Source organism: Salvelinus sp. IW2-2015, linkage group LG5, assembly GCF_002910315.2.
Source record: "Salvelinus sp. IW2-2015 linkage group LG5, ASM291031v2, whole genome shotgun sequence".
In the NCBI taxonomy this organism is placed as follows: domain Eukaryota; kingdom Metazoa; phylum Chordata; class Actinopteri; order Salmoniformes; family Salmonidae; genus Salvelinus; species Salvelinus sp. IW2-2015.
Window position 1 is genome coordinate 28,411,473 of NC_036844.1, and position 23,963 is coordinate 28,435,435.

General features: G+C 42.8%; 3 protein-coding genes across 4 annotated transcripts; 1 reads left to right on the forward strand and 2 right to left on the reverse strand.

Moving 5' to 3' along the window:
• Positions 1–267: 267 nt before the first annotated feature.
• On the reverse strand, positions 268–10,002 carry ganaba (glucosidase II alpha subunit a). Of its 2 annotated transcripts, XM_023987982.2 has the most exons (25): positions 9,885–10,002; positions 9,524–9,625; positions 9,260–9,368; positions 8,962–9,089; positions 8,631–8,810; positions 8,263–8,328; positions 7,455–7,521; positions 7,074–7,170; positions 6,822–6,918; positions 6,330–6,501; positions 6,099–6,219; positions 5,680–5,915; positions 5,416–5,542; positions 3,718–3,797; positions 3,346–3,486; positions 3,102–3,198; positions 2,871–2,972; positions 2,527–2,770; positions 2,088–2,152; positions 1,849–1,925; positions 1,646–1,720; positions 1,385–1,498; positions 1,170–1,282; positions 976–1,073; positions 268–765 (listed from the first exon to the last, which is right to left on the reverse strand). In XM_023987982.2, exons 1-25 carry the CDS (start codon positions 9,902–9,904, stop codon positions 656–658), a joined length of 2,838 nt encoding a protein of 945 aa, XP_023843750.1. In that variant the 5' UTR covers positions 9,905–10,002; the 3' UTR covers positions 268–655. The 2 variants fall into 2 exon arrangements, with proteins under 2 accessions (XP_023843750.1, XP_023843751.1); XM_023987983.2 differs by lacking the exon at positions 8,263–8,328.
• A 3,461-nt stretch (positions 10,003–13,463) lies between these two features.
• On the forward strand, positions 13,464–15,413 carry LOC111964201 (phospholipase A and acyltransferase 3). The gene is made up of 4 exons (XM_023987985.2): positions 13,464–13,640; positions 13,815–13,911; positions 14,174–14,442; positions 15,106–15,413. Exons 1-4 carry the CDS (start codon positions 13,587–13,589, stop codon positions 15,217–15,219), a joined length of 534 nt encoding a protein of 177 aa, XP_023843753.2. The 5' UTR covers positions 13,464–13,586; the 3' UTR covers positions 15,220–15,413.
• Positions 15,414–19,535: 4,122 nt separating this feature from the next.
• LOC111964202 (zinc finger protein-like 1) lies at positions 19,536–23,326 on the reverse strand. Its single transcript, XM_023987986.2, has 8 exons — positions 23,188–23,326; positions 22,805–22,921; positions 22,577–22,688; positions 22,276–22,469; positions 21,940–22,015; positions 21,521–21,727; positions 20,556–20,679; positions 19,536–20,353 (listed from the first exon to the last, which is right to left on the reverse strand). Exons 2-8 carry the CDS (start codon positions 22,904–22,906, stop codon positions 20,167–20,169), a joined length of 1,002 nt encoding a protein of 333 aa, XP_023843754.1. The 5' UTR covers positions 22,907–22,921; positions 23,188–23,326; the 3' UTR covers positions 19,536–20,166.
• Positions 23,327–23,963: the final 637 nt, after the last annotated feature.

Genomic DNA, 23,963 nt, shown 5'->3' on the forward strand with positions numbered 1-23,963 from the left:
ATAAATAAAAGATTCCACTTTGACAGAGCAATAATGTAGATCAATTACAACAACAAAAAACGAATAAATTAATTTCAAACCCACTTTGTAACGCAACAAAATGTGAAAAAAAATCCAAGGGGGTGAATACTTATAATACCCTCTGTATTTCATAATGTCCGATAAAAGGTAATCTCTTCTTCATACTTGTCTATTCACAATGCTAACCCATGTAAAAGCTAATTCATTAACTTGTAACAAAAATGGAAAGGAAATAAAATACAAACATTACATTTGGACATTCATTGTCATCATTTATTTATTTTATTTAGCTAGTCATATAGAGTCTTATAGGGAGTCATTATCATCATTGTCATAATTTCAACCCTGGAAAAAATATTTCTTAAAATTAAGTATCAAAGATTCAGCCTCTTGTTAGTGGTGCAGAATTTCTCCTGACTAACACCATTTGTGGTCCTGAGTTTCATACTCTTTCAACAACCCTGATCCATTTCTCCTGCGGTTTCTTTCTCAGGGTTCAGGTAACTGTTCCAAATCCTAGCCACACTTTTGAATCTGGTTGTGTGCTTTTCTGTAGTTGTATGTCTACTTGTTTGTCCAAAAGTCTGTGTGTGACATTTCATTTGTCTCTTGACTTCTGTATGTGCGTCCTGTGTTACCGCAGATGTAATGTCCAGTTGACCCCTGCGTTCACGCCTGGCTTACGAAGAGTTAAAACTGCCGTGTCCGGGTCAAACTCAAACTCCACAGAAGACTCCCCACCATCTGTGGAGGATGGGTGAAGAACATCAGGCACATTGTAACAAACCCTAATGTGCACAACCCTTACCACTTTCTGCACTAGCCTGCCAACACAAAAATAACTTCACTGCAACAAGTTATTTTTCCATTACATTACCAGAAGGACGTTCAGGGGAAACTCCTGGCTCTACACGTGACACCATGTTGCCTGGTTATTGATGGTACATGACTAACCTGTCGTGAGGGTGACAGCATCAGGCTTCTGAGCTCCCAGGATGTTCACTTGCTCTACCCAGGAGGCCGTGGGAAACTGGGAGTCAGGAGACAGGTCACTGCAGCATCAGAGAAAGAAACAGGTTACACTCGATACAGAAACACAGGGAGAACATGGCCTGGTTGGAATAATAATGTTAGTTAGAGGGACAGACCTCGATGAGAGGCTGTTCGCAGTGAAACTCAGGCGTCTGTGAATAAACTGCTTGTCTGTCTTATGTTTAAAGGTGTGACCATCATCTATGTAAAGCTCTCCTTCTGCATTGCCCTAGAACAAAGAGAAACATTTATATGATGACAAAGCCCCTGCAAGTAAAATGGTGCAACAACAATGGTAGTGATATCATAGTGGTGTAAACGAAGGTTATACCTGTGAGTCAAGGGCCACGTAGAGGGTGTAGGGATCGTTCTCCATGCAGGATGAGGACCTGCGAACACGGTTCTTCCGGCAGATAATGGAACCTCCTCGCTGGAACACTGGAATCTGTGAGAGGAAGAGGTGGTGGGGGACAGAGAAAAGAGAGAAAAGAGAGAGTTATTTGTGGGAAAAGGTGCTGAGAGGTGGGTGATGGCTAAAGACCATAGGAGTTGAGAGAAACAAACAGCAGATCCATGTTAACAGAGAACCTACTGAGCTCATGGTGACAGGGATAGAGAGGTTCTGAGCTCCGTCATGTCTCTGGAACGTGTGGACGTCATACCAGACCTGTGACGGGGAGAGAAGCGCGAGGAGGTCAGAGAACGAGAAGGTATCGGGTTGATTGAACATGTGGTATATTTCAACAGGCAAAACTCCAGGTCAGCCTTCCCCCTCTCTTCATCCTCAAAACTCACCTCTCCATTCCCAGGTAAGTAGGCTGTGACCCCACTAGACCTTTCATCTGTTACAGGGTGAACCAGAAGATCTCTGCCTGATGAACACACAGGGGGAGAGGTAGTCTGAGGTAATGCATCATCCTCACCAGGTTGAAGAGCTCAACTTCATCCAAACATTTAGGTATTCAAAAGTATTGTACCATAAAAGGTTAAGAGGTACATACCGGTCTAAAGGCCACTCTCCCTAACCTACTTACCAATCAGGAACTCATCGTCAATGGAAAACGTGGCAATATCCTCTGGATACTCCACCCACAGGGGCCTATAGTACAGGGAGAGAGAATACAACCCAAGGTGAATCAAAATACAAGGCTTCTCTCTAATATCTTCTTAAAGACTAGTGCCAGCTATAGACCTTCAAAACATAGACGTGGCAGGGCTCGACATTAACGCTTGTCCGCTTGCCTGGGCATGTAAAACAAATAGTCAGAAAGACGATTATAGAGTTAAGTTTTCCGCATGGACAAGTAAAAAAAACCCTACTCCGATCAGAATTAGATCAGTGTGTTGCGCACCCCATAATAATGGTTATTATGGTGTTACAGAAGATTGTTTATTTTTGCACTAGTGACTTGAGCTGACAAGTAAAAAGTTAACAAAAAAATCAACCAAAAAGTGTCTAAAAAAAGAGTCTACCTCATGACAGGCTGGCCAGTGCGTTGGGCGTGGTAGAACTGCAGGTACCAGTAGGGCAGAAGGGTGTAGCGCTGGCGCACAGCCTCCCGGATGAGAGCTGTGTTGTCAGAGCCAAAAAGCCAGGGCTCCCTCCGCGGGGTGTCCAGGTGGGCGTGGGCACGGAAGAAGGGCTGGTAGGCCCCCGCCTGGTACCAACGCACCAGCAGTTCCGCACTGGGAGTCTTAAAGAAACCCCCCACGTCAGCTGGGATGAGAGGAGTGATTAGGATACTTTAAGAATTACTATCAAACGAGGATTGACCGAGCCATCCAATCTGTGCAGCACCAATCCCTGCCAGCCTCACCTCCACAGAAGGAGATGCCAACCAGGCCCAGGCTGAGACACATGGGGATGGACATCTTCAGGTGGCCCCACTCAGCTGCATTATCACCAGTCCAAACTGCACCTGGAGGAGAGTGGGTGAATGCATGTGTGTGAGAGAGTGAACACTTCAAGAGTGGGTTGGGGTTCAGTGAAGACATACAGTATACAACATTTATGGTAACCAGAGGGAGGCGTTATTGGAGGGTCTAACCATAGCGCTGAGACCCAGCGAAAAAGGCCCTGGTCAGGACAAAAGGCCTCTCCAACCCCCCGGAGCGCTGGATCTGACCCTCTGCTGTCGCCATTTGCTGAGAGAGGGAAAGAAGGGAAGACAGAGTAGATGGTAGAAAATAAGTAAGGATGCTGTAACTAATCCAAAACAATCCCAACAGTGTGGACAGTGAACACCCCCGGGGCTATCTAGTCCTAGTCACACCGTTCCATCCCTTCCTCACCACGTAGAAGCCATAGAGGTTGTGGATGTCTCTGTGCTCCCAGGGCCCATGGAGGGCATCCTTGTGCATGGTGACCTCTGGACCGTTGAACACAGACGGCTCGTTCATGTCGTTCCACGTGTACAGGTTCTCCATCGAACCCTGAAGAAGAGAGACAGGAGATAAAGACATGTCAGTACATCTGGGGTCTTACAGGTAAATCAGTAGCTCAAGGCTCCAGTAGCTTTACTGGTTAACCAGTGACATCAATGCTAACTGACTCAGTGAAGAGTACAAAGTTCCCAAAGGAAGTCAAGAAAGGAGAAGGAAAGAGAAAAAAGTAACTGCGGTTAAAATGTGGAGAGGAGACGAACTGATACGGGGTTTACTCACCTCATACTGGTCATAGGCAAACATGCTGGCCCACCACTTCCTCATCTCAGGGTTGGTAAAATCTGGGTAACCTGCATTTCCTTTTACAAGAAAATATAGAGTACATATACATAACAGTTCTAAACAATTCTAGCCTTTGGGTGACTGAATCAGTATAAAAACAGGCAAATCACTGCGTTGACATTTATTTTCAAAATATTGCCCTGGAGGTAGAACTGAGCGATTTCCGTTAGATGGGGCAAATTGGCTATTTCAGAAAAACGTATGATTTAGCTTTTTGGTCTTAATTTAAAAGGTTAGTGTTAGGCATTAGGGTTAGCAGTGTGGTTAAGGTTAGGTTTAAATCAGATTTCATGACTGTGGCTGTGCCAGCTAGTGACCACTCTGCAGAGCTGCTTCCAGGGCAACATTCATGACAAATGCTAACCTGCACTGTGTTGTCTGGTACGTTTTAGAATTTATCAATCGATAAACACACTAAATTACCAAAAGTATGTGGACACCTGCTCGTCTAACATCCCATTCCAAAATCATGGGCATTAATATGGAGTTGGTTCCCCCTTTGCTGCCATAACAGCCTCCACTCTTCTGGGAAGGCTTTCCACTAGATGTTGGAACATTGCTGTGGGGACTTGTTTCCACTCAGCCACAAGGGCATTAGTGAGTTCGGGCACTGATGTTGGGCAATTAGGCCTGGCTCGCAGTCGGCGTTCCAGTTCATCACAAAGGTGTTCGATGGGGTTGAGGTCAATGCTCTGTGCAGACCAGTCGTCACCAATCTCGACAAACCATTTCTGTGTGGACCTCGCTTTGTGCGCAGGGGCATTGTTATGCTGAAACAGGAACGTCCTCAAACTGTTGCCACAAAGTTGGAAGCACAGAATCGTCTAGAATGTAATTGTATGCTGTAGCGTTAAGATTTCCCTTCACTGGAACTAAGGGGCCTAGCCCGAACCATGAAAAACAGCCCAAGACCATTATTCCTCCTCCACCAAACTTTACAGTTGGCACTATGCATTGGGGCAGGTAGCGTTCTCCTGGCATCCGCAAACACAGATTTATCCGTCGGACTGCCAGATGGTGAATCGTGATTCATCACTCCAGAGAATGCATTTCCACTGCTTCAGAGTCCAATGGCAGCAAGCCTTACACCATTCCAGCCGACGCTTGGCATTGCGCATGGTGATCTTTGGCTTGTGTGCGGCTGCTCGGCCATGGAAATCCATTTCATGAAGCTCCCGACAAACTGTTATTGTGCTGACGTTGCTTCCAAAGGCAGTTTGGAACTCTGTAGTGAGTGTTGCAACCGAGAACAGACTATTTTTATGTGCTATGCGCTTCAGCACTCGGCGGTCCCGCTCTGTGAGCTTGTGTGGCCTACCACTTCGCGGCTGAGCCGTTGTTGCTCCAAGACGTTTCCACTTCACAATATCAGCACTTACAGTTGACTGGGGCAGCTCGAACAGGGTAGAAATTTGACGAACTGACTTGTTGGAAAGGTGGCATCCTATGACGGTGCCACGTTGAAAGTCACTGAGCTCTTCAGTAAGGCTATTCTACTGACAATGTTTGTCTATGGAGATTGTATGGCTGTGTGCTCAATTTTATACACCTGTCAGCAACGGGTGTGACAAATAGCCGAATCCACTAATTTGAAGGGGTGTCCACATACTTTTGTACATATTGACATGTTCCTACCTGGCCAGCACCAGCCCTCATAGTCTCCGCCATCTTTGTTTTTTATGTAGTAGCCTCGAGAGCGAATCTCAGTGTGGATCTTATAGCTGCTGTCTACCTTAATGTGAGGGTCCACTATGGTCACCATCTGTGGACAGCCGGGACAGGAGAGGGCGCAGTGAGTGGAGAAGGGAGAGAGAAGAGTGCCAAAAATTTAAATGATCTTCTCATTACCACACACACACACACCATTTCAAAATCCTATGTTTCCATCATTAAGTTCACCTTGCGTCTCTTATCCAGGAGGCCCTGCAGCATGTCTTTGGGCTGTGGGAACTTGTTGTTGTCCCAGGTGAAGTAGCGCTTGCCGTCCGTGTGCTCAATATCCAGCCAGATGAAGTCATAGGGGATGTCGTGTTCATCAAAGCCCTGGTCCACCGCACTCACATCTTCCTGGTCGTTGTAGTTCCAACGGCACTGGTGGTAGGCCAGCGAAGAGAGGGGGGGGAAGGCCTGAGTGCCTACGACAGCCAGAGAACAGAAGGGTCATTTCTAAAGTGAAGGTAACACTTCTGGGATAGGGAGCAGTGGAGCTATAAACCAACCATGTATTGAACATTAAAATGTGCTTGGTGTGAACGTGTAGAATATACCGTGAGTGACGTGTACCTGTGTTCCTGTTAGTGAGTGTGTAAGTAGTGTACCTGTTAAGGAAGCGTACTGTGTGAACACATCATTAGGTCGTGGTCCCAGCATGATGAAGACGTCAATAATGCCACTCTCAGAGATCCATCGGACGTCTGTCTGAGGGACCTCACTGGAGCCCTGAACGCAATCAAACATGCACAAAGAGGATTCAGAGATCAAACCAAGTGGATCCAAGGGCAAAGAAGGAAAGGCAAGACAGTGTGTGAGATCCAGTCACACACACCCACCTGTCCAGAGCTGACGTCCACCCATGTCTCTGCTGCGTTGAGCCAGAAGAGACCCATAGTCCTGTGGGTGTTGTGTGAGAGGAGGACAGGCACTGCTCCATACAGAGCCATAGGGTTAAAGAGCTCATACTGGAACACATCCAGGTTATAAAGCCTGTAGGGGTCTCCTCCACTGAGGAGAAAAACAGGAATCACTGTGTTAGCACTGGTTGACCAACAAGAGTGGGGACAGGTAGCCTAGTGGTTAGAGCGTTGGACTAGTAACCGAAAGGTTGCAAGATCGAATCCCCGAGCTGACAAGGTAAACATCTGTCGTTCTGCCCCTGAACAAGGCAGTTAACCCACTGTTCCTAGGCCGTCATTGAAAATAAGAATTTGCTCTTAACTGACTTGCCTAGTTCAATAAAAGTTAAATAAAAAATAAATCAGAAAACTACACTTTGATGAGCTGAGTGCAAATGACACTGGGGCAAAGGCCGTTTCTAGTCTCACTCTGTGTTTTTCAGTCTGAGGCCGTCTGCGTGTTCAGGGATGCCGTAGACGTGTTCTACTCCAGGCAGGGAGAAGTCCAGACTGATGGAAGAGGGACCTGGAGGACAGAAGGCAGGTGACACCAGAGCAGTGTTTTTATTTATATATATATTTTAAAAAATTAAACACATTATGTCAATGTAAGTAAATAGGTGGAAACAAATAAATGGACTTGAGTAACAGTTTGTTGTAGTGTACAGTACAATGATGTACCATTAGGCTTGGTGTCGGCATGGGTCTTGAACGTCTCCTCCCACATTCCTGGCTGATCCACCTCTTCTTCTGCCTCCTCCTCCTCTCTTTCTGACACCTGGAAAGTGAGAGGGGTTTTGTGGAGAACCAGAAAAGAGGCCAAACGTGTAGCTCAAGTGTCTCAGAAAGGTGCTACTCGTACACACCCTAGTTCAAAGTTCACATCAAATTGATACCAGAAGTTGGAGCTCTTCTAACCCTATTAGGCTACTACTCACAACCTGTTATCTCTACACACTTTGGACACAAAAAATGGACAGAACGGGGTCTATAAATGCACCAATAAACCCATGCAGTGTTTGCATCAGAACAATAAGGTCTTTGGAATAGAACACCACACACCTTTTCCTTGTCATGCTTCTCTGTGTCCTCTTTCTCCCCAGCTTCCTCTGTGTCTGTTTGGCTTTTGCTGCATCACACAATAATACATATCAATGTCAAAAGAGTGGTTGATTGCTATAGAAACCACATGGAGAAATGTGAAGGACAAGTAAAGCAATATAAACTGCATCTCATCACCTGGATTGACATGTTGTTAGTGATCGATTAAAGGACAAACTCTTTCAATTTGATAATTGTCATTGAGTTAAACATGCATTATGTACTGGCATCTTGTTGACATAGCAGTTCATCTTAACTTATGTTTGCATTGATCTTAATATGGGGGTTGCACAAAAATGTGCAGATTTTAAGTTAGGATTCAGCCCATAGAAAAGGATTCAGCCCATAGAAAATGATTTGGTAATGGGTACAGATATACCCACATTTCTAAACTTTGCAGGACAATGATTCAGAAGATTTTTTATTTGTTAATAATTATCAATGGGTAAACAGATCAAATCACTGAACAATAAAATATGACATGCAATAATTTGTTTAGTTTAGAGGGTGGTGGGAAGCTTAGTAAATATATGTACACTACACTGAGCAGTAGAGGCTGTACAGACTTATGGAGAAATTGCACACAGCAACATGTTTACATATATTTATTGTTGCTCTGGTAAAGTTAAGATCAAAAGTAAAAATCTGTTGACTTCATTTTTGACATGTGGCATTTCTACTATAAGACAATACAGCCACAAGCTATTTCAGTAGTTCAACTCAGGTGTCACACAAACATTACATCAAGAGGCAAGCTAAGACCAGTTACCTAGAGAAAACGCTCTTGATCTTATCCCACATGCTACCGACTGTGCTACTTATTTTGTGGGAAATACTGGAGGACATGGTGAGAAACAGGAGGGAAAGGAAAGGAACAGAATAGGATGGGAAAACAGATCAGTACAGCACAGCTAAGTGCATTTTAGAAAACCTTTGAGACAATTATCAAATTCAGCAGGAGAGCACAAGTGGAAGCCTTCATTAAAAGCCTTCCATGAAATTACACAACATATATTACACGGCAATATTCCGTCTAAGTCCATCACAGGTCTAGTATACGCATTCAATTGTATTGTTCCATGTGATATAAATGCATGGTTTCGTTTCTGTACATGCAAGACTGCATAAGCGACTCACGTGTCCTTGCGTATGCGGAGCTGCTCGAAGGCTAGCAGGCCCCGGGAGTTGAGGGACAGCAGCACCTGTGGGCCCTCCATGATGTCCAGGCGGAAGGGCTGGGCACTGAGGATGAGCCTCCAGTCCTCCCCACCCAGAGACAGCACCACCCTGTGCTCATCCTGGGCCACCACTGACATACTGCATTGGAGAGAAACAGCCATCACACCCATGCCAACACACCCACTATGGACCTTCTCTATACTTTACATCCGTTACAAAACCGCCCCAGAATGTGAGACATCAATAGTGGGCTGATATTGACATGTATAAAATAAATGGACAAACTCACAGTTCAGTGGGAGGGTCAGTGATGAGAACATCAGGCACCTCATATCGAGGCTTGATGGGCTTCAGCTCATTAATCTTCACTCTGGTCATGTTCCCCTGAAGGCGATACAGCTCGAGCAGCAAGAGCACCTGAACACAGGCAATGAAATGATCACACGGTTTGCACGATGTGGAAGAACAAAGTGTATGGTGAATTTCCATTGTGTGCCATCCAAGTAATCCATTATCAAAGCGAAGTAATTTCACCCAATCTCCATGACAACTTATTTACGTGTGCAGCAGGTCTTGTTCATTCTGACCTTATTATTGTTATTCAGGAGCTGCACTGTGAGGTGGGAGTCACTGAGTTCCAGGGTCTCCAGTAAGGCTGTGTATGATGACTGGCCTGGCTTCATCGCCCTTTGACGACTACACACACACACATTATATACTTGTATTAGCTGACACACAAATTACATTACACAATAACGTTATTTCGTTTTGGTCTCAAAATGCCCATCTAGGTAACGTTATTGTTGTTACACATTTTTCTACAAGTGAATTGATGGTAGGGCAGCCATCACCTGCAGAAGGCACTCTGGTCACATGTTTTGAAGTTACTACGATCCACAGCTTGAGTGATGCTCAGGAAAACAGACAGCACGAGTACAAGATATAGGCACATCCTAGGGAAGAATGGAAATAAACAGTGATGTAACTACGTTTGCAATTATCATATTCCAGCTAGCTAAGTCATGTTGCTGCTGAACTGATTAGTTAGTTAGGTAGTTTTCTTCTAGGTAGCAAGCTATCCGTGACAAAAGACAACTGACCAAATGCGGCATTTATAGATAATATCCACAAAGACTGATGCAATAGTATACATGTTTTCTGTTGTAATGGCTAGCTAGCAGGCTAACTGAACCTGAATTCTGAAATAACTACCGTTCAATGAAGCTCGCCATCTTGATTCAGCTTGCTTAGCTCTCAAGCCTCGCCCCTTCAAATCATGTGCACGCAGATGATTTGACAAATATAAAGTATAGATGCCTGTAAGCAACAAAATGTGTTATTTGGGGGACAGTCAGAGCCAACCCTGTCCATCTTGTAGATGTTATTGCCTTAACTTGAAATGGTAGTGGGATGCTATAATAATAAACGCTCTAAACATGGTGCTTTCTGTTAACCGTGGCTTAGCGTTTCGATCTTGAATGCGCTCCACATTGCCGCGAGTCATTCAATGATTGGTCAGTTCATTTTGACGAGGGAGGCGCGTGTGCATAGCAAAGGCGCGTTAAACACGTTGGGGTTTTGGAACGTTCAGATAGAAATATACTATGTAGAATAGGAAGCACGTCGGCTCTATTCGTTCATGTCATTTCTATTTGCAACGTTTGGCGACTGAAAGTAGCCAGGAGTCCATCCCAAATTAATGGAAAAGATGGGTACGGTACTGTCTAAAATGAAATGAGAAAGATGCCACGTGGCATGGACTCAACATTAGACCATTTCTGAAGTTTGACAAACTTTGGAGTGTGCTATCATGGAAAGCAGGAAAGCAAAGGCTGGCTTTTTCAAACAGAATCTGCATCCTCTAGCTCTAACTCCCAAAAGTTTTGGGACACTGTAAAGTCCACGGAGAACAAGAGCACCTCCTCCCAGCTGCCCACTGCACTGTGGCTAGGTAACACTGTCACCACCGATAAATCCATGATAATCGAGAATTTCAATTTCTACGGCTGGCCATGCTTTCCTCCTGGCTACCCCAACCCCGGCCAACAGTTTCCGCACCCCCCGCAGCTACTTGCCCAAGCCTCCCAGCTTCTCCTTCACCCAAATCCAGATAGCAGATGTTCTGAAAGAGCTGCAAAACCTTTACCCGTACAAATCAGCTGGGCTAGACAATCTGGACCCTCTCTTTCTAAAATGATCTGCCGCCAACCCCTATTACCAGTCTGTTCAACCTCTCTTTCGTATCGTCCGAGATCCCTAAAGATTGGAAAGCTGCCGCGGTCATCCCCCTCTTCAAAGGGGGTGACACTCTAGACCCAAACTGTTATAGACCTATATCATTTCTAAAGTCTTCGAAAGCCAAGTTAATAAACAGATCACTGACCATTTCGAATGCCACCGTACCTTCTCCGCTGATCAATCCGTTTTCTAAGCTGGTCACGGGTGCACCTCAGCCACGCTCAAGGTACTAAACGATATCATAACCGCCATTGATAAAAGATTGTACTGTGCAGCCGTCTTCATCGACCTGGCCAAGGCTTTCGACTCTGTCAATCACCGTATTCTTATCGGCAGACCAACAGCCTTGGTTTCTCAAATGACTGCCTTGCCTGGTTCACCAACTACTTCTCAGACAGATTTCAGTGTGTCAAATCGGAGGGCCTGTTGTCCGGACCTCTGGCAGTCTCTATGGGGGTACCAGAGGGTTCAATTCTCGGGCCGATTCTTAAACGCTAGTAAAAATAAATGCATGCTTTTCAACCGTTCGCTGCCCGCACCTGCCCGCCCAACTAGCATCACTATTCTGGACGGTTCTGACTTAGAATAAGTGGACAACTACAAATACCTAGGTGTCTGGCTAGACTGTAAACTCTCCTTCCAGACTCATATTAAACATCTCCAATCCAAAATTAAATCTAGAATCAGCTTCCGATTTCAAAACAAAGCCTCCTTCACTCACGCCGGCAAACATACCCTTATAAAACTGACTATCCTACCGATCCTCGACTTCGGCGATGTCATTTACCAAATAGCCTCCAACACTCTACTCGGCAAACTGGATGCAGTCTATCACAGTGACATCCGTTTTGTCACCAAAGCCCCATAAACCACCCACCACTGCGACCTGTATGCTCTAGTCGGCTGGCCCTCGCTACATATTCGTCGCCAGACCCACTGGCTCCAGATCATCTATAAGTCTTTGCTCGTTAAAGCCCCGCCTTATCTCAGCTCAATGGTCACAATAACAACACCCACCAGTAGGACACGCTCCAGCAGGTATATCTCACTGGTCATCCCCAAAGCCAACACCTCCTTTGGCCGCCTTTCCTTCCAGTTCTCTGCTGCCAATGACTGGAACGAATTGCAAAAATCACTGAAGCTGGAGACTTATATTTCCCTCACTAACTTTAAACATCAGCTATCTGAGCAGCTAACCGATCGCTGGTTTTAGTCCATCTGTAAATAGCCCATCCAATCTACTTACCTCATCCCCATATTATTTTTATTTACTTTTCTGCTCTTTTGCACATCAGCTTTTCTACTTGCACATCATCATCTGCACATCTATCACTCCAGTGTTAATTTGCTAAATTGTAATTACTCCGCTACTATGGCCTATTTATTGCCTTACCTCCTCATGCCATTTGCACACATTGTAAATATACTTTTTAATTAAAAAAAAATAATATTGTGTTATTGACTGTACGTTTGTTTATGCCATGTGTAACTCTGTGTTGTTGTTTGTGTCGCACTGCTTTGCTTTATCTTGGCCAGGTTGAAGTTGTAAATGAGAACATTTACCTGGTTTAAATAAAGGTGAAATATATATATATATATATTTTTTTAAGATTGTTGTATAATGGCATTTTATTATGGTTAATTGAATTCCTTCTACTATTGGATAGCCATTAGCAACATTATGAGCATACATTGTATAGAAAGGCTTTCAGGTTTAAAACTCGTTGTGAGTATAGGCTTCCGAGTGGCTCAGCGGTCTAAGGCACTGCATCTCAATGCTAGCGGTGACACTACAGACCCTGGTTTGATTCCAGGCTGTATTACAACCGGCCGTGATTGGGAGTCCCATAGGACGGCGCACAATTGGCCAAGAGTTGTTTGGGTTAGTGTTTGGCCGGGGTAGGCCATCATTGTAAATGAGAATTTGTTCTTAATTAAGTGACTTGCCTAGTTAAATAAAGGTATAATAATAAAATAAAATAAAAATAATAAAAAATAAAAATAAAGTTGAACTATAGTTGATATAACTGTATTTGCTTTCCAAATTCAGGTCTGAACATTTTCATTATATATTTAAAAAATACTAATTTGAAAAATCTTATTGTTGTGAATTTATATGTACATTTGTCATTTGTATTGCAGCGCTTAAATCGTTGCTGCTTCCTTCTTGCCTGGTATGGATTGTTGTTACTTTTATGATCACTTTATAAACAATCCTTAACAGGCAAGAAGAAAGTTTCATAAAAGAAGCCGACCATAACACACCAGACATGTTACATCATTTCAATGCCAAACCTGATCTAACAGTGGAATCTGATGGTCCCAAGAAGGCACCAATCACTCATTACCATTAAACATTTACATAGATTATCTCATTGACAAAGGAAACTCTAGTTGAAGGCCATCCATATTTTGAGAGGTCAGCTCTGCATATTTTGAGAGGTACGCTCGACACAACTCACAAGTACTACTCCAACAGTCAGAGATCAGTGTTTACTACCCAAAATAGACTGTGAAAATCCAATTAATGGCTTGATCCACTGTAGCCTAAGCAACACACAGTAGCCTTTAAGTTAGCATGTCTGTTTTAATCAACAGGGGAGCATATTGCAAGTATGAACTTTCTTCACATGCTGGATAAATACAGTATACGCAAGAACAAATCAAAACCTGGATATGTTATGTTTTTGCCACAATCTTATCAAAAGGAATGACATTGTCCCAATAATGGTAAGTCAGTAACAACGTGCAGTGTATTTGACTTGACAGACCTGCTTTGGTATTTTTGTTGTGCTTGTGGGGTAATCTTTGTCAAATACTGACTTAACATTGAATATAGACTTGTGTACTAATTGCCAGTTGTAATGTAAAAATCTGATATTGTGTTGTCAATATCAAACAAAGCCTCAACCTGGGGACCTGATTGAGATATTCCGCGGTACCTATCAGCACTGGGCCTTGTATGTTGGAGAAGGTTACATCGTCCACCTCTGTCCCCCCAGTAAGTACAATTTGCTCCTGATCTTTAATACTGGATGTCATGGCACAGAGAAGCCTATAAAGTACATGTATAAGGGATTCATGGACCTAGAAAAAATATTCTTATGATTATGTCTATAAAATCGTCTACAAACTCTATCAGAAAAACATAGTACACATCACTGATCTGATTCTGATACCCCCCTAAGATTTTCCTATCTGCTCTTTCCTCCACTCTCACGTGCCCCTGCCTCACCGCACTGATCCTACCTCCCCTACCTAAGCTGAGACAGCTGGGGCTGGTGCCTACAGCCTAGTGTCTGTGTTGTGTGACACAGCCGTTGTGACCAAGGAGAGCCTGGAGGAGATAGTTGGGAAGGACAGGTTCCTTGTCAACAACCTGCTGGATGGCAAACACAAACCCCGGAGTGTTTATGACATACTGAGGGATGCCCGCAGCCTGCTGGGCCTGGAGATGCCTTACTGCATCCTGAGGGGAAACTGTGAACACTTTGTCACAGAGCTGAGATATGGGAAGGGAGAGTCCCGGCAGGTGTGTGTGCTGACAATCATGATATCCTTAGAAGGATATCATGACATATCCTGCGATGTTGGTAAAGCAATACTTTTGGTCTATGCCTTTGTTTATTGTTTGTGCCAGTTGCCAAGCTGGACGAATGGGCTCCCAAGTGGCACAGCGGTCTAAGGCACTGCATCTCAGTGTAAGAGGTGTCACTACAGACACCCTGGTTTGAATCCAGGCTGTATCACAACCGGCCGTGATTGGGAGTCCCATAGGGCGGCGCACAATTGGCCCAGCGTCGTCCGGGTTTGGCCAGTGTAGGCTGTCATTGTAAATAATAATTTGTTCTTAACTGACTTGCCTGGTTAAATAAAAATGTATTCAGTTTAGGAACAGTTGACCTGACCAAGGAGACTAGTCGGATAATCAGACACTACCTTGTAAAATGGGAGATGCATGTTACATATTAAAGCCCACATGGCTGCGTTTAGACAGGCAGCCCAATTCTGATATTTTTTCCACTAATCACATCAGATATTTACCCATCAGGGCTGATCTATTAGTGGGGAAAAAATTCAGAATCATTCTGTTTAGGACATGAGGTCTCTGTTTGCATTTTAAAACAAGATTATTTGGGGATAGGTGTTTCTCATCGGTTAGTGGTTACTGTTATGATCTAATCTCTTTTTGCAGGTATATTATGCTCTGGGCGTAGGTGTTAGAGCAGTGGCGATTGGCATGAAGGCCCTGAATGCAGCGTCAAACATCTCTTGTGTGAAGTCAAAACAAAAGAGGGTACTCCTTTGATCCTTCGAGTCACCCTCCTCCTTCTACCTCTGGGGTGAATGCAGAGACAGCGGAACATTTTTTTTGACAGGGGGTATAATTCCCGACATTTGGTAGGCTATTTGTAAGTCAATTAGTCTAAAATTAGACACATGCATTTTCTTTTCTGCCCTTCGCCTACTAGTTGCCCCTAGAACAGGGTTTCCCAAACTTGGTCCTGGGGCCTCCCCTGGGTGCACATTTTGGTTTTTGCCCTAGCACTACACAGCTGATTCAAATAATCAAAGCTTGATTATGAGTTGATTATTTGAACCAGCTTTGTAGTGCTAGGGCACTACACCCTGCTCACCAGGATAATGTCATAAATTTATAGAATTAATGCATACATTTCTAGTTGGCAGTGTGCCTCTTGTCAAAGATACAATATTGTACTTGCTAATCTTATTGATTGGCCCTCTTTAGGAAAACTACAGCTTTTCAGAACAATAAGGAGATTGAGTGCCTATCCTGTTGTCCTATGTATTGTTACACAGACAGTGCGTAGGCCTAAATATGTGGTGAGATTCCATGCATGATTGTTGACAGATTGTACATGATGAATGTTCCACTGGATATCATAAGGTGAATGCACCAATTTGTAAGTCGCTCTGGATAAGAGCGTCTGCTAAATGACTTAAATGTAAATGTAAATGTAAATGAATTTCTTAATGTTTGTTTAATTGACACATGAAAAGGTAGCTTTTTGTCTAATCACATTAAACTGTATGATGGTGAATCAAATTTCATTTTTATTCTTCTGATTGGTGAGTCTTCAATTTTGTTAATTAAAAAGTACACCCTTGGTATGACTACAGTACATATTTCTAATTTAGAGGACCCTTCACTACACACATTATAGCCGATGATGTGGATGTGGATTAAGGCAGCCCCCCGCACCTCTCTGATTCAGAGGGGTTGGGTTAAATGCGGAAGACACATTTAAATCGAACGCATTCAGTTGTACAACTGACTAGGTATCCCCTTTTCCATGCCCAGAGCCTTCTATATATTTGTAAATAGGCTTGTGTTCATTCCAATGAAAAGATTCAAGGCAAAAATGTTTATTTTGGTCTAATATTTAGAATCTTGGTTCTTGACATTTCTGTGATGTCATAGCTGGAGAATATGAACATTCTATTACCTTCAGACAGATCCACACTTCATCACAGTAGGTGTGCTGCCAAATTACAAGTTGGGACAATTTTATCCAGTACAAGAATCTGTATCATTGTGCAAGTGTCAGTCTAGGTCTCAAGAGTGGGCCACCAGTAGTCTGTGACATGGCAGAAAGTGGTGACCTCTTCGAGAATGTAAACTATGTTCTGTTTATCCTTTTACACACAAATCAATGCACAAATACATAAATGTCTTACAATCTGCTGGACAAAGACGATGCTTTACAAATCTAATCATATAATGATATGTATGATATTTATCCTAGATCCAGTTACTCATGATCCTTATTTTATATTCAAATACAGAAAATGCTTGTTCTCATCTCATCCATTTTGTGAGCAGGGCAAAACCTCCGCTTTGATGGCATGGCTGTTTTCCCTGTCTGTGTCAAAGAGAGGGCTGTACACAACCATGTCGCTGCTCCTCTGCATCTTTCAGTTAGGCCTACTGGTCACTGATGTCATCCTGCACTTTGTTATCAAGGACAACAGCTTTCCAAGCCAGCACCACACAGAGGCCATACTGGTGGCTACTTCTCACTTGATAATTATCATTGATAGAGGTTAAATGAAAATTGAGATATTTTGTCTGGGTATTGATATCAGGTTGATATTAAGACAATCCCTGATATATATTTTTTACTCAGTTGTTTCAGGTGGTGAGTTTCTACTGGTCACTGATGGGCTCAGTGTATTCACTCCAAGCAGGAAATCGCAAGATGGGCTTCATTGCCCTACTGTCAGTCTGTGAGTCAATCAATGTCTGCATGCTCTTCTCTCCTAATTTTAGAGATACAGAGCTTATTTGTTTTGCATGCCCCAGTTACTGTTTGACATGAGTGCCTTCATTTCTCTCTTTTTTCTAGTTTTTAACTTGGTCATTTTCATCACTCGCTTCTGTTATGAGTTACTTATGATCCAGTACAGAAGAGAGCAGTTCTGAGATACCAATAAATTAATCACCTTAACCTCAGGAAACAGAGACCACTTGCAAGGGTCATCATTATTTCTCAGAGGACATGTTGCCATGTGAGAATTATCAGTATGACATGATATAAGGTCTATACGTATGTGTTCATAGATAAATGAAGTATTTAATTGAGAAATATGTGAATAGTATAGAAAAACATAATGGGTGTTTTTTTTGTATGTCTGCTTTATCAAAATCACATATTCCTCAAAAACGACATATTGTTACACTGACAGAATCTCTCAGCAAGAGAGATGTTTGTTCCTCAAATAATTTAACATGTTTAATGTCACTTGGAGAAAAGTGCAGAGGTATATAATAACAGCAGACTGATATAGGTGGTGTAGAAATTTGATTTCAATACAGAAATGTCACTTCTCAAACATATATAGTGCATTCAGAAAGTATTCAGACCCCTTGTCTTTTTCCACATTGTTACATTACAGCCTTATTCTGAAATTGGTTAAATAAAAACAATTCCTCAATCTACACACAATAGCCCATAATGACAAAGTCTAAACCGTTTAGAATTCTTTGCTAATTTATTAAAAAGATAAAAAACAAATACCTTATTTACACAAGTATTCAGACCTTTTGCTGAGACTCGAAATTGAGCTCAGGTGCATCCTGTTTCCATTGATCATCCTTGAGATGTTTCTAGAACTTGAGTGGAGTCCACCTGTGGTAAATTAAAATGGTTGGACATGATTTAGAAAGGCACACACCGGTCTATATAAGGTCCCACAGTTGACAGTGCACGTCAGAGCAAAAACCAAGCAATGAGGTCGAAGTTATTGTCCGTAAAGCTCCGAGACAGAATTGTGTCGAGGCACAGATCTGGGGAAGGGAACCAAAAAAGTTCTGCAGCATTGAAGGTACCCAAGAACACAGTGGCCTCCCTCATTCTTAATTGGAAGAAGTTTGGAACCACCAAGACTCTTACCAGAGCTGGCCGCCCAGCCAAACTGAGCAATCGGGGGAGAAGGACCTTGGTCAGGGAGGTGACCAAGAACTCAAGGATCACTCTGACGGAGCTCCAGAGTTCCTCTGTGGAGATGGGAGAACATTCCAGAAGGACTACCATCTCGGCAGCACTCCACCAATCAGGCCTTTATGGTAGAGTGGCCAGAAGGAAGCCAATCCTCAGTAACAAATGCACATGGCAGCCCACTTGGAGTTTGTCAAAAAGGAACCTAAAGGACTCTCAGACCATGAGAAATAAGATTCTCTGGTCTGACGAAACCAAGATTGAACTCTTTGGCCTGAATGCCAAGCGTCACATCTGGAGGAAACCTGGGACCATCCCTATGGTGAAGCATGGTGGTGGCAACATAATTTTGAGCGCCAGGGACTGGGAGACTCGTCAGGATCTAGGGAAAGATGAACAGAGAAAAGTAGAGAGAGATTGATGAAAACCTCAGACTGGGGTGACGGTTCACCTTCCAACAGAACAACGACCCAAAGCACACAGCCAAGACAATGCATGACTGGCTTCGGGACAAGTCTCTGAATGTCCTTGAGTGGCCCAGCCAGAGCCCGGACCGATGAAACATCTCTGGAGAGACCTGAAAATAACTATGCAGCGACACCCCCCCATCCAACCGGGACAGAGCTTGAGAAGAGATGAATGGAAGAAACTCCCCAAATACAGGTGTGCCAAGCTTGTACCCAAGAAGACTCAAGGCTGTAATCACTGCCAAAGGTCCTTCAAACTACAGAGTAAAGGGTCTGAAATACATATGTAAATTTGATATTAGTTTATTTTTAATACATTTGCAAAAATGTCTAAAAACCTGTTTTGGCTTTGTCATTATGGGGTATTGTGTGTAGATTGGAAAAAAAAGAAAATAATGTAATCCTTTTAAAATAAGTCTAACATAAGTTGAGGGGTCTGAATACTGTCCGAATGCACTGTACTTATTTTAGAGGTCCCATCAACACACCTTTCGTAGCACTTCAAACTCAGGAGAAAGTAGATCACTCTATCAAAGAGTGTCTGAGCACAGGGCACTTGTGGATTTAAGACTGCATTTGCCATTTTAATGCTAAACCAAGACCAATGTCCAATGGGTTAACCACTACTTGAATATCCTCACAGTATCTGTTGTACATTTTGTTTATCCACAAAATATGAACGTATATTGCATACAGAATTTGAGAATTGGTTAAACATTTATTCCAGTTCAACACAAAACACACACCATCATCTCATTCAATTTCTATATTTACAGACTCATTTAATCACCATACAATACAGTGTGTGAATGTCAGACGTAGCATTCTTCCAATTCAACACAAACATCACTCAGTCAATTAACTTATTGATGCCCACTTCAAAAATGTGTTTTAGCAGATGTTGCAAAAAGCCATGTGTGTCATAGAATACAGTATTTCTGTTGTGAATCTGTTTCCCCCATCACCATTCATTCCAACATTGCAATCTCATTTGATGTGGAGTGGATCAAAATATATATAAATTCATTGTACATCTAAAAGCAACGTAAATAATAAATTTGAAAGTGTGTACACACACACACAAGTCGGTTATATATCCTATTAGTTCTGAGAAGTAGATGCTTAGGAAATCTGCACCTGCCTATCCCAAAGAAGGAAAAAGGGTGTAAGATTGCCATCATTTCCAGGACAAAATGCACCATCCCATCCTCTTTTCTTTCATGTCTGAGAGAGAGAGAAGGTATCTCTGCCTTTACTGGTCCCACCATCTTAGATGGCCTATATCGGCACCATGTTCAACACTCACTAGGACTTGGAGGTGGGTGCTGGTCAGTTGTTGCCCACTCGGATGTTGGGGTTTAGTAGGGGGTCTAAGTTGGGGTCGGAGTCGGCTGAAGCACGGCCCAGTTTAGCCATAATGATGATCAAGGTAAAGAATCCCAGAACTCCAACCAGAAGGAGCATGAAGACCCTCTGCTTCCAGGACAGGCCTGTCCTCTTGGAACCCGCCCGGTTTCTGAGAACACAAATTAATTTACATTTTCAGAGTTAAGAGAAATTGGAAAAAGGACTACCTTTGGAGACAGAGTAATAGATCGGATCTATAAAAAGTAAATCAAATACTGTTGTCATATGTAAGGAGGTTTGCTAGGAAAGATGTACTTGCTGTGTAATAACAAAATGAAGCAAAACTTTAAATAAATAGTAACATTACTGACTTGAGAATCCGTGCAAACCAGCTGAGTGCTGGTCGTCGCCGGTACTTGTCGTCATCAAAGTCGATCTGTGTCACAGAGCTGTGTCCAGAGTCCCTAGTGTCATAGATCTTCCTTGGGGATGATGCTGGAAGCAATAATTCACATTAAATGAATAAACCAAATATATGAGGATACAGCATACACCTGCATCTACGTGAGGAACATCAGATGTGTCATCAAAAATGTCAGGAACTAGGATTAGAGTTGAGGCTAAGGTTTGGATTAACATGTATGGCATGTGTGGCGGATTAATCAGAATTAGTTGGGTAACATAGATAAATAAGATGTTTATTTACATAATATGCTTATGTGAGATACTTGTCATTAGAATGTATCCCTTTGGACTATACTGTTGGCAGTTGCACTTTTCCCTTCTCAGCTAGGGCTCAGTCACTTGGGGCCCAGAGAGGGGAGAGGTCAGGCTTGTCTTTTACAATGTCTTTGGCCAATAAATCCTAAAGAGCATTCCAGATAGTAAAGGCAATGTTTTGGTACTATGAAGTACCAGGAACAAGATTAGAACCTCGTTTTAGAGACCAAACTGAGCGATAATTTATAGCGAATGCAATCTGGCTATGGGATACTCCTTTCTCAAGTAAAAGGCCCTTTGTGAAGAGTTCCTAAGATCTGTGGTTCGTCATGTAACTTGAGGGGTGTATCTTTTCTATAAAAGATCTCAGTTGCCATTATGTTGGGACTCTCAACAATTCATTATAGATAGTGAATTGTTGAAAGTCACGGGGCTATGGTAAAGCGCATATTATTAAAGATGAAATTTAAGTATAACTCTGACTGGTGTGTGGTTAGTAACTCTCCTCATTTGGTAATACAGGAAATTGCCACGACACATGACAACACTGTGTGGCTGGTAATGGTTAGGATTAAGATAGCTCTACTAAACCTGGGTACCATTCATAGTCCTTTACCTGTGTGTAGGGTGATGGTGTCACTGGTGGTTGCAGTGATCATGTTGACCAAAGAGTGTTGTTCATGAGCCACCATCTCCCCGTTGTTGTGGAGACTTCCATGATCTTCCTGTACTGTGTTTGGAACTGGAGTAGGGGCGAGGCTAGGGTGTGGTTGGGAGGCGTAGGAGTGGGTGGGGTAAGCTTCAGTAGGCTCCAATGCTGGTGCTAGCAGAGTAGGGGAGAAGGGAAGGCAAATGTTACAGTAAACTCCCAGATTCAAACAAACAATTCCAACATTCAGCTTAGCATATGTCATGACGCCCTAGATAAATAAAAAAAACACATCTGATAAATGGCATATATTATTATGTATTGCAACACAGGCTCCCTTACTGTGGACAAATATGGCAGTATCAACAGCAGAAACAATAACTTACCATCAAACGTGGACCAGTCAGCATAATCAGTGACATCCTGTGTGCTGTCTTGAATAGCTTTTACAGGTTCTTCAATCTTGCAGTGGAGAAATGATGTACCTGTTAGAGTTGAATTGTCACAGAATACCTATTTCATAATATATGGGTCTTCTCTCTAAAATAAACACTTGATTTATGGGGTCCTAAAAAGTGAATATTGTTTAAGCTCTAACATACAGTATTTTACACTAATATAATACACAACTGAATGTCAGCCAGCATTTGAACCAGTATCCCCCTTGTCACTATTCAATGTCCCTGACTGCTAGTGTGACTCAGCCCACCCATATTCCTCACCAGAGGTAGGCCTAGTCCAGCTCTGGCCCAGTTGACTACGGACAACTGTTCCCTCAACATGTCAGCTATTGGGCTGGCCAGGTTGGAGGGGGGGAACACTGGACCCTGGCAGCTGGGGCACTGGTATCCTGCAGGAGCAGTGTGTAGGGGCAACCGGGCTGCCAGGTGATGAAGACAGGCCCAGTGGAATACATCTTGGATAGAGAGAAAGAGCAATGAACCAGAGGGTTTGAGCAAATCCCATACAGCAGTAATATCAAGCAACAGCAATAAGGATCTATCCTAATGTTGACATTCTTACCATAGCAGACCAATCTGACAGTATCCTGGGAGATCAGTGGGTTATTACACAGTCGACAGTTAGGGTTGTAATCACTATCCTGAAGCCACTGGAGGTAGGACTGCACTATACACTTGGGATCAGACAGGTAGAGAAAATACCTTAGTTTAGTGGCAAACACAACTACTATGTGGTCTATATTTAATTTAACATGACACATTGGGTACTTAGAACTGCCCATCCACTGACCTTGTTGTGGTTGGAGACCAGGCAATGCTCACACACATTCACCCGATGTTCAAAGCAGAACAAGTTGGTCACCTTCCTCTTAGGACACTTGCACAGACCCATGGTCTGTCTGTCGTGCTGTAGACAAGTGATCACCAAAACAATCTTCAGCAACGACATAACTAGTTAACGTAATAGCTATTAACTAAGCAATAGTCTGATAACCAAGGCAAATCTACTCATGGTTCAAATGTAGTTTTATTATTACATATTGCATAGGTGCAAGACACTACTTGTATGTATTGACAATGTAGATTTATAGTTAGAGCTAACGTTAGCTAAGCTAGTTCACGAACATCAGATGCTTTTCGTGTCACTTTAGTTGTAAGTTAACTCAACCTTACCTGTCACACACGTTTTCTCCTCGATGATTTATCGTTTGAAGGAAAAGGTTGTACAAACAACTAAAGCTAGAAAATGCGAATGTTTTCAGAAGCGGACATTTTGCCACGTCTCTTCCGGCAGTCGCAGTATAATGATGTCACATAAACGCGGAACATATACGGTTATGTTTGGAAAGGATCCAGCTTTTATTCAAATTAAAAGTCAAAAGTTTCTATTTTTTTGCATTTTAGCTAACCTTTTACCTAATTATCCTAACCGTGTACGTTAATTCTCCTAACCTGCTTCGAAAAATCAAATCTGACGTTAATTTGACAAAAGGTGGAACCATTCTAGCCAGTGACCCACATTTATACCAGCTGGTCCACGGTCAGGTTTTACAGTTTGAACTTAGGTTGTCATGTTACGATTGGTTTGGCGAGAGCTGATCATCAATTATATTTTATTTTACATTAGAAAGAATCGTTGGCGCACTTAATGGGCGTGTCAGCCTCACCCACATTAAAGTTAGATTTATTCACTAATTTAAATCAAAATCAAATTAAATGTTATGTCACATGCGCCGAATACAACAAGTGTAGACCCTACAGTGAAATGCTTACTTGCAAGCCCTTATTAACCAACAATGCAGTTATAATAAAATACCTAAAAAAAAGTAACAAATAAAAGTAACAAACAATTAAAGAGCAGCAGTAAAATAACAATACTGAGGCTATATAAAGGGGGCACCGGTACAGAGACAATGTGCGGGGGCACCGGTTAGTCGAGGTAATTGAGG

What these genes read in the sequence shown, in the direction of transcription:
- LOC111964201 (XM_023987985.2), top strand. Translation starts at nt 13,587, where the DNA reads ATGTTATGTTTTTGCCACAATCTTATCAAAAGGAATGACATTGTCCCA. An exon ending in ATGACATTGTCCCAATAATG is followed by an intron (nt 13,641 to 13,814) that starts GTAAGTCAGTAA and finishes TATCAAACAAAG; the next exon opens with CCTCAACCTGGGGACCTGAT. An exon ending in CGTCCACCTCTGTCCCCCCA is followed by an intron (nt 13,912 to 14,173) that starts GTAAGTACAATT and finishes CCCCTACCTAAG; the next exon opens with CTGAGACAGCTGGGGCTGGT.
- LOC111964202 (XM_023987986.2), bottom strand. Translation starts at nt 22,906, where the DNA reads ATGGGTCTGTGCAAGTGTCCTAAGAGGAAGGTGACCAACTTGTTCTGC. An exon ending in TGGTCTCCAACCACAACAAG is followed by an intron (nt 22,689 to 22,804) that starts GTCAGTGGATGG and finishes TCTGATCCCAAG; the next exon opens with TGTATAGTGCAGTCCTACCT. An exon ending in TGGTTTGCACGGATTCTCAA is followed by an intron (nt 20,354 to 20,555) that starts GTCAGTAATGTT and finishes TTGTGTTCTCAG; the next exon opens with AAACCGGGCGGGTTCCAAGA.
- ganaba (XM_023987982.2), bottom strand. Translation starts at nt 9,904, where the DNA reads ATGGCGAGCTTCATTGAACG. An exon ending in GACCAGAGTGCCTTCTGCAG is followed by an intron (nt 9,369 to 9,523) that starts GTGATGGCTGCC and finishes GTGTGTGTGTAG; the next exon opens with TCGTCAAAGGGCGATGAAGC. An exon ending in TTGCCTATGACCAGTATGAG is followed by an intron (nt 3,487 to 3,717) that starts GTGAGTAAACCC and finishes TCTCTTCTTCAG; the next exon opens with GGTTCGATGGAGAACCTGTA.